Genomic DNA, 9,788 nt, shown 5'->3' with positions numbered 1-9,788 from the left:
GATAAGCAGGTATTTTAGGGCCTTATATTCCATCTCTGGGCAGACCTCACCCTGTCCTGACACGTTCACCAGGTAAGTGTGTTGGGATCCATCCATGGTTTTTTAAGTACACTATACTTCAAACAATAGAACACTTTAGGAAAATCTTGATTCTGCTGGGTCATGCAGGCCTTAACTATTATCTACTGGTCAAAAAATATTTTTACACATACGTTTAACTAGCTCTTAAACAGGTGGTCTAGTGTATAAGAAATAGCCAATTTGCAGTTTTTTTCCTTGTGAATTAAGTCTCTGAAAACCTGGTGGAGGGTCAGCTGTGACTTGGTTCTGACTTACAAGCACATAAACAGGAAAATACACCTTAGCTTTTTTCAACTGCAGAGCTTGACCAAGTGTATTACTTAAATTGATGCAGTGTGTTTTAACATGATCTTAACACTTGTAAACATACATAATTAAAACTACAGACTGACTTTTTTGTGGATACCACTGGTGGAAAAAAAGATGGCGGACAAAAAAAAAAAACAACACACACCACCTTATGTTTTGGTTACCATGTCTACAAGCCATAAATTATGACCAGTTAATAACAAATCACTTTCTTGGTCATCAGTCTTTTGCTCTTATACACGGGGGGGGGGGAAGTAATTTACTGAGAGAATTTGGTAGAAAAATTCTTTAATCAAAACAAGTTTACACATTGACACTTATGGCTTAAATTATGCCCGAATCCAAGTAGATAATGACTGCTTTATATATAGTATAGCACAGCAGAGCTCCATCAAAACAAGGTGTCCTAGTTCCATTGTAAGAAGACCCTTTAAATGCAAAAGTCTGAAGATAGAAACTTTCTATCCAGAAACAGTTCTCCATGAGATTATATACAATGCCTGCCATCCATTTTTTTAAGCCACAGGCTTAGAACTCTTATTAAGCCATTTTCCCATATTCAGTGTTTCAAAACATGAGAAGTATCATAGCTACCTATTGAAGTCCACCAACTGACCTAATACTCAAAATAGAATGCTATCCCTTTAGTATATACCCTTAAATTTTCTGTTAGTATGGTTCATCCTGATGAATATACAAAGTACTAAAAGCCACTCTTTGTCAAAGACCTCCAAGCAACCTATTTCTACTCTGTGCAATCCTGTTGTGATATAGAAATGAAAAACCTCCTAATATAGCCATGTTTTCAAATAGGTTAGTTTCTTTATATAGTATTTACTTATATTTATGCATAAGCATTATGCACTGATTTTTTTTCCAATTAAAAAAATACTACTTAAATGATATCCTTAGTGTGACTTCAGTTTTCAAAAATAAACTTTTATCAGCTTTCAGTTTTAGCTTCTACTGCTTATTGGATCTTACATGATTAATACTCATAATGCCCGATTTCATTCCAGTATGTAACCCATAATGCTCTCTGCAGGAAACGTGATTTCACAGAATTCCCAGCCATAAAACAAAATTTTCCAAAAGTAACAGTTTTTTTTATATCTTGCAAAATTGTCAGTTCAGCTTCTGCTGGATATCTAATTGTCATACAAAAGGCATATAGACCATACATTGTTACTAACAGCTGCTGCACAATGTAGAGGGAGATAAAAAATGAACTTTTGATAAAAGGAGGGAGTGAGTACTTGTATAGAAGTAACATTTTATCTATCATAAAAATGCTCTCATCTTCAAAACCCACAGTGAAAAGACAGTCTGGTAAATCCAACATGTGTAAAAACTATGCACAAAAACCACAGTATTAGGGAAAAGAGGAAGTTATTATACAAGTAGTTTTAAAAATGCTTTACTATCAGTTACACATTCACTTACACACACTAATTGAAAATATGCTACAACCATCATGTCTGGGGGAGCAGCCTACGTTCTCTAAATGGACATCCTCCCAGATGTACTGTATTCTGGAGCTGTTAATACTGCACAAGTACAATTAGCAAGAATGCTTCATTTTAAACAAAGATAAAAGGAGTTTTACCCTCAAAAACCTATGGTTATAAAAAATGTAAAACTGTCCCTTTCTGCTGTCTGTACTGCAGTGACAACCCTGACGGACATCTCCCAGTGCCTGTGTCTGGTGGCACCAGCTTAGCTATCAAGTGTGGAGTCTCTCAGCGCTAGGTCGGTCTCTCTGTCTTCACTGGAGGACCTAGAGGGGAACAGGAAGATGTGATGACTAGATTAGGGATGTATTTCATCGCAACAAAGACACTTCATTTGTATATTTTAAAATCACGATGAACTTTGAACTATGAATTGATGCGTTTGAGCTGTGGTGTTGGAGAATAACACTGAATCTAAGAGGTGGACAATTAATAAGGATGACAGAAAAAGAATTGATGCCTTTGAGCTGTGGTGCTGGAGAAGAGTATTGAGAATACCATGGACTGCTAGGAAAACAAACAGATTTGTCCTGGAGAGGGTTAAACCGGGTAGCTCCTTGGAGGCAAGGATTCTGAGGCTCCGTCTAACATACTTTGGACATGTTGTAAGAAGGGACAGATCCTTAGAGAGGGACAGCGCGGTGGGGGGGAAGGCCCTCTATGAGGTGGATTGGTTCAGTGACTGGGGTAATCGGGATGGGAGTGTTAGAGACAGTGCAATTGGCACAGGACAGAGCAGAGTTTAGGGATGCTGTACATAGGGTCGCTATGAGTCACAAGTGACTCGATGGGACATAACAACAACAACATGAACTTAGAAAAGAAGTTTACTTCTTGAATTTGGTTATTTTAATATCATTAAAATCACCTTAGGACGGTATTGTGATTAAAAAACCTACATGAAAGCAATGAAAACGTGTCTTTACTTTTCCTTGGAGCTGGCCTCGTGGCCGTCTCTGCCGTCTTCATTGCTCTCCCCATTGTGTGGCTGATTACTGTCTGGAGCGTCAGAGCCTCCATTTACAGTCTTTGAACCTTGGAAAAGATTACAGTGGAAAACCTCAGTGATCTGAATGGAAGACTGAAATAAAAATTATACATAGCTGTGCTGTACATTCTCAGATTTCTTATGTTTAATCATTTAAAAGCCACACTGTCAAATGCAAATTGTTGACGGTCATCAAGATTATTACTTTAGTTTTTAAGCAAATTATTAGTCATGTTTCATATTCCCTGCTGGTATTTTAGGAAAAAGCTCATCATTAATGAAATAATGAACATAAATGAACTATTTACAGGCTCTCTGTCCCACTATTAACTAGGACAGACTTGAGGTCACGTGTCCCAAGACTTCACGTGAGTCCACAACTTTTTAAATTTTGTCAGAGAAGAGTTGTGTAGCTGGCGCTTCCCAGGAAGCATCAAAACCTCAGAGTCACAGCAGTAGAGTTGCAGGGAGCCTCTTAGTCTCTAAGGCTATAGCTAGAAACATGGCAAGAGATGTCACTGGTGGATCTGAACCACCAGGAAGACAGAGCCTTTTGGCTACAAACCGTAAGACAGAGTTCCCCTAGCCCTAAAACATGGGGAAATCCACAAAGAAATGCCAGGGCTCATTTCTCTTTATTCGATGGCAATGGCCCTGATTTGTTTTGTTGCAAATAAGCAACAACTGGTAACACCTGTGGCTGTTGGTGTGGATGGTCTTATTTACTGTTTAGAAAAGGGAGAGCTGTTCCAAGTCCTACAGGTGTGCCTTGTAAGGTCTTTCTCTCCCTCCCTGCAACCCTGCCCAATCTCCCAGTAAACATAACACATACCTGTTTGTTCCTTGTCTAGCTTTTTATTTGGCCCTTTCTTCCCTTGATCTTTGGTTTTGTTTGCTTCCTCGTGCTGCCTTTGTTCAGCAAGAGATTTATTCAGCACTTGGGTAATCACAGAATCTCCTTCACCAACCAAAAACATGTTCTTAAACTTGTTGTACAACATTGTAGATTTTTCCATGATAACCTGACTAACTTTGAATCGTCGTATCTGAGAAAACAAATTATTCACAGTCATAATCCTGGATTTTTACCCGCATTTTTTTAAATCCAGTAAAGCAGTATTTCAGTTGAACTGGATTAAATAGCTTTCTTTTTTGACACCGAATTGTATCTTCCATTTATACCTCAGTAATAAGCCTGTGTCATTCCTCAAAGTTTTGAGTTTGTGATAGCAGTAATTTGGTTAATTTTAACTATGTGCAATGAAGTGAAAACCCCATGCAGATAGTGAACAATTACTGAGAAGATTGTGTCAGACATGGAGACCAAGTTATCCTAGAACAGGAAACAAGATTATAATGCCCCTTTCAAAACACTGTGAACACATGTATCATTTCCATTTTAACCATTTCTAGGTGCAGAGTTGAGTGGCCAGACCTTCACCATAATTACTGAAAGGGAGGAGCTTTGAAATCACTTACTTTTTTCAGTGTTGTAATCATCTCTGTGTGTTTTTGAGCTTGCTGCATTGTGACCTGAAGTGAAGCCAGTTCATCCAAGGCCTCAATACATCTGTTGACATCCTTCATGACAAAACAATTTCACAATTGTTAATGATCCTATCTGTTCTGAAGAGCACTTTCAAACTCTCAAGTATCTTTATGGCAGTACAAAACCAGGAAAACTCCCTTTTTAAAAAACAATTCACGTACACATAAAACTATGTTGAAAAATAGGTATAAAAGCAACACCATAATCTTTAAATGAGGCATCACTTACAAGATTATCAATTTTGAGTGAATTTTTTATCTCAGCATGTATCCTTTGCAGCCGAGAATCCATCGATGTTTCTATAAATTAAAATATGTGGAAAACAATAAATAGTTTTCTAAACACCTATTTCTGAATAAATGAAAACTGATTTTGTATTTTTATTTTTTAAATTTAAGAAAGTGAACAGCAGCCTGAAATCACTATTAGGAACTGAAGCATAGAAATAAAAAGCTTGTTGCCAACAGGCTTTTGTGTGTGCTATAGCTCACATCATTATGCTGACCTACGTCAACATGCATCAGAATATCAGTTTAAAAAAAAAACCCATAGAACTATCCTATACCATATTTATTTCAAACGAACTATCTGAATCAAATACTTTCCCTCACTGCTTAAATACTTGCTATACCTTACAGGATTAATCTGAAACAGTCTACATAAGAAACCAGGGATGCTAACTTCTGACAGCCGAGAATTTAACCTCATAAATAATCAGTATTAAAGTTTATGGATGACTGAGGAAGTTCATGTTATATGCTGAAAAGTACAGCAGAGTCTAGACAGACTCAAGTAGAAATTTTTTCATATTTTAAGACTGATCAAGTTAAAACAAGGCTGATTTTAAACAGACAATTATCAGTATAAATGCTTTATAATTTTATAGATCTTAAAAAGAAAAAGAACTAACCTCGCTTCTTCTCCACTTTCTTAACTTCTGGCTTCTTCCCTTCATCTTTATTCTGCCTATCAAATGTTAACACAAAGATTTCACAACACTGGAACTTTGCGACTAATTACCAAAATGCCCACGATCGCTTAAGGTTATCTTCCTTAAAATGAAAACAGAACACTAAGAATTCACTGTATGTACAACATAACAGCACTAATAAAAAAATTCAAGTAAATTCTTCTAAAAATGTTATTTTTAGTGACATCACAAAGTCATCTTTAGGAAGTCATGGTGAAATTTTATTTCCAACATTAAGTAGTGTTTTGTTGAAAATTACCAATGAATACAGGTAATGATAGGAGTGGAATGCCTAAGAGTATTTCAGATTCTACACATCAGTTATAAAGACGCATATTTGGAGAGACCAGTCTTATTTCCCCCACATCTCTAAAGAGTAGATAATGAGGGATTTGACAATTGGTTTTAACACCCAAGCTATCCTGTTAATACTGTTAAGCCAATTAAATCAACATTCACATACCATTTCAACAAATGAAAAGGTACTAATTTTCTGGCAATCACAAAAAAATAAACCTCTTAAAAGAATTCTTAACAATTCGATTTAGGCCACATTATGAACCAAACTGAAATAGACAAGAACAAAAAAAATACCTAAATTCAGTTTTTTTAAAAAAACCTTTATTTTAAAATTTTGGTTACAGTTTCATTTTTTTTTTTCTTAACAAGTCTACTACTGTTTAATCTCTCAGTATATTTAAAAAAAAACAAAAAAAAAAAAACAATTAAGATTCTAAAGAAACAACAAGGAATGTCCAGGTCAGGGCACAACCACCCCATTCTCAGGGATGTTAAGAGCTATTCCAGTTTAATACCTAGGTTCAAAACAAAATGAATTTTTATATTTTCTAAATGAAATAATGTACAACCACCATCTTCATCTGAGCTTGTTATAACTTTAAATACACAAAGCTTCATGTTTAAGCTTGGTTAAAAACTTTCTAACAAGAATGATGGCTGATTTAATATGTAGTGTATACCTTACAGGAAAAATTTTAAACAATTGAAAACACAGTAATAATGCCATTAGTAATGAAGTCCTCAATTTAGTGTCTGGAACATTCTTCCATCAAGGGGGGAAGGGGAAAATTCAGTCCAATGAGTCTGTCTCAAGATCTTCGTCTCTGCTTTGCTCCACTTGTATTCTCTTTTCAGTAACTGGATTAATGCTTTGAGCCCAAAATGAGATATATTTTTTATTACTGTAGATTACATGTTGTTTGGCTGGGAATACAATACAATAAACTTTATTTTGCATAATGCATTTCATACAAGCTGCATCTGAAATGCTTTACAGAGCAAAACTGTCCAAGTACAAAGTTTTGTAATAACAAGAGAAGGAAAGAAAACACAAATATTAGAATTTGAGAAAGTTACATTTGGAGGACATTCAAAAAGAAATTGAAATACATAAAAGATAAATGAGGATTGGGCTAGATTTACTAAGCAAAAGTGTGTGTTTAAAAAAAAAAATCTTTAGTTTGGGGCATATTAAAGTTTAAACCAACAGTCCGACAGCTTTTCAAGTAGAAACAAACTGGTAACCAACCCCCCTAAAAAGGAACCTTAAAATATTTACATAAATGATTAATGTCTAACAAATTAGAGGGAATAACATGTCTGACCTTTAAATTGAGTTAATTACTCCCTCAAGCAGATGAAACTACTTCTATATCCTCCAAGAGAACATGGTAAAATGCTGTAGATATAGACTTGAAGTTTACGAATTTTTTTTTTAAACAAAATTGTTTTACTATCCTCCCTTCGTGACAGACCTAAAGCTTATGTAAAAACCAATCTTACTGAAACAACAGAATTTAGTGGGAACAGTGTTAAGACACACTTCACAAAGAAAAGCTTTTCAGAGAAAAGTAATCAGAAGTGATACTTTAAAGAAACTATGAAAACAAGTCTAATAATCATTAATTACCATTGGTATTATAATAAAACTAATGGGGAAAGGTATTCCCCCAAAGTAAGTACATACTGTAAGTAACAAAACTTAAGAACTTTGATCGTTCTTATTTCACACATCTAATAATGTAAACTCAAGCCTGGCTTCTCAGGTTTCCAACTGTGCTTTTGTTGTTTTTGCTGGTCTTTTGTGGGTAACCTGCTTGTAGTATGTAACAAGGATATTTCTTAAATTCTTTTCCCACCAAAATTACCAAATTTTCTGTATTATTACTAGTTTTTCTGTACAGTAGAGGGTAAGTTCTTTTTTCTACGAAACTACTATTTGTACTTTGCATTAAATTAACAATTCACTGGCTTGTTACTCCTCAGTGAATTTCATCCTCAGAAAAACAATGAAACCAGGACTATAATGTACAGGTATTTCTCTAGCATTTGGGAATGTCAGTTCTTTTAAGAAGGCTTCAAAATGAAGGTTAGTAAATGAGATACTACTTCAAAGAGGACAAAATATACGATTTAAAAAATACTTACTGCTCAGTTTCCACTTGTTCCTCCTGCTTACGTTTTCGATCTGTTGCCTCTTTCTCATGCTGCCCTTTTAGGGTATTTCTCCTATGAGTAGTCTGAAAGTTCCTGCCACCTTTTCGTTTCTGTTTTGAGAATTAGAATGGATTTAATCAGTGATTAACATTTATACGAATATCATTTCAAGGGGTGGGAGGCAGTGAGTTTTTAAAATAATTTTAACATTGTAACTGAAAAAAAAAAAATCTTTGCATTAACCACATCTCCTTGTGGCTTTGCTGATTGGCAGAACAGTTTATGCCCCGTTTATAATTCTGCCTTCTAAAATACTGTTTTATAAAAATGAACAAAAAGAGGGTTACTTACACAAAAAGTGCTTTAATTCTCAAAACAATTAAGGCGCTAAAATAAAAAGTTCCAGAGAAAATATCAAGTAAGGCCTGAAGTGTGCTAGCAGTCTCTTTAGGATTTAAGGGGGGGAAATCCAATCTGTGTTCCTGATTCTGATCCTATGTCATATACCCAAGTCTACAGTATACAGGACAGTGAAGCTCAGGAGGTACAGCTTGGTTTGTGTCCAACCTCTTGGCAACCTCTGTGATGCTGTGTTCATTATGTAAAAACACATCTCTCTTGAGTGGTGAGTACTACCGAGTCCAAACCAACTCATGATTGACCCTCCCGCATGTTTTCAGCAGCAGTTAAATTGCATGCAAGGAATGCTTATCTTTTTCCTACAGAGCACCTGGTGGATTTGAACCAAGTACCTGTGCTGTGGGTTGACCATTAAGCCTACTTTGCTTACAGTTTATCTTGCCTAATATTACAAGTGAAACTAGGGGGAATGTAACACGTAATATTTACTACCCACATAAGACTCAAGTCTACTTGGCAAAGCAGAGAACTTCAGTCCCTCTGGTACGCAGTCCCAGGGTAGCACAAACGGTTAAATGCTCAGTGAGTCAACCTTTTTTTTTTTAGCAGATCAAATTCATGCAGAAGCAACCGAGGAAGAAAGGCCTCACCATCTACACAGTAGTTAAGACTAGGAAAAGGCAAGGAGAGGCCTGAGACATTCACAATAAGTCCTTTTAACACCAAGGACTGTCTACCTTTTCACCTTCCTGGTCATCCCCTTCTTCTTCAGAGTCAGAGGTGGATGGAACCCCTACTTTCGGTAGATTTTTCCTTTTGGATTCTACTTCTTTCTTCCCTTCTTTCTTTTCTGGCTCTTTTCGTGGCTTTTCTTCTTCTTTTTGGCCTTCTTCATCCTTTTTCAGCTGTTTTTTGGGTGGCTTTTCTTCCTGACCCTTTTTCTTACTTTTGTCTTCTTCAGTAGCCCTATTTCAGAGTACAGTATTAAAAAAAAAGTTTTCATATATCTTTAAATACCTGTCACTCAACTAGACTTGAAGTTACTCGGTTTTTTTCATTCAAAGCAAATGTGAAACATTTAAAGTGAATTAGGATGGCATCTCTATCATTCAAGTATAAAAGTTTGTAAAAGGAAGTCTCTAAATCCTGTTTAAATTAGACAGGAAAGAAATAGTTATGTCACATTAGAAGTGAGAAAACACGAGATTCCCTAGTTATTAGCAGGTGATTTGATACTTTGCAGATTCAGAGCAGAGACTAAGATGGGTAAAAGCCTCAACTCTTATGAGCTTATTCTATTTTAAATGTTAATAAAAAGAAAAGTTTGTCTCAATACTTAAACACTATGAAAATATACAATTGCAGAACTTCAATTAAATAAGGTAATTTAAAATGTAAATTCCTTTGTAGGCTAAAAATACTATAATTGTATATAATGGTAAACTAAGCATCACTTTTAGTATTACATTAAACCATAAATTAAAGTCTGATGTCTCCATTCCATAATGACTGGTGCCACTGTTATAGAATGAGGCTGGCATTGGGGTGGGAGTAAGACTGAGA

The 9,788-nt window shown here is 35.6% G+C and overlaps 1 protein-coding gene across 2 annotated transcripts in view; it reads right to left on the bottom strand.

Annotated features, from left to right (window-relative positions):
* Window positions 1-2,106: 2,106 nt before the first annotated feature.
* PSIP1 (PC4 and SFRS1 interacting protein 1) overlaps window positions 2,107-9,788 on the bottom strand; it is a 36,091-nt gene continuing 28,409 nt past the window's right edge. The window contains exons 8-15 of one of the 2 annotated variants that reach the window (XM_006881286.1): window positions 8,963-9,191; window positions 7,857-7,975; window positions 5,349-5,404; window positions 4,667-4,737; window positions 4,369-4,470; window positions 3,722-3,935; window positions 2,828-2,936; window positions 2,107-2,167 (exon numbers count right to left, since the gene is read on the bottom strand). In XM_006881286.1, the coding sequence (XP_006881348.1) occupies window positions 2,107-2,167; window positions 2,828-2,936; window positions 3,722-3,935; window positions 4,369-4,470; window positions 4,667-4,737; window positions 5,349-5,404; window positions 7,857-7,975; window positions 8,963-9,191 (961 nt within the window). Of the gene's footprint in view, window positions 2,168-2,827; window positions 2,937-3,721; window positions 3,936-4,368; window positions 4,471-4,666; window positions 4,738-5,348; window positions 5,405-6,607; window positions 6,633-7,856; window positions 7,976-8,962; window positions 9,192-9,788 lie in introns of those variants that run through there. The other variant, XM_006881287.1, reaches the window with a different exon arrangement.

Source organism: Elephantulus edwardii, unplaced genomic scaffold, assembly GCF_000299155.1.
Source record: "Elephantulus edwardii isolate Elephantulus edwardi_28Jun2011 unplaced genomic scaffold, EleEdw1.0 scaffold00014, whole genome shotgun sequence".
NCBI classification, from domain to species: Eukaryota; Metazoa; Chordata; class Mammalia; order Macroscelidea; family Macroscelididae; genus Elephantulus; species Elephantulus edwardii.
This window is presented reverse-complemented; position numbering and strand designations above follow the sequence as displayed.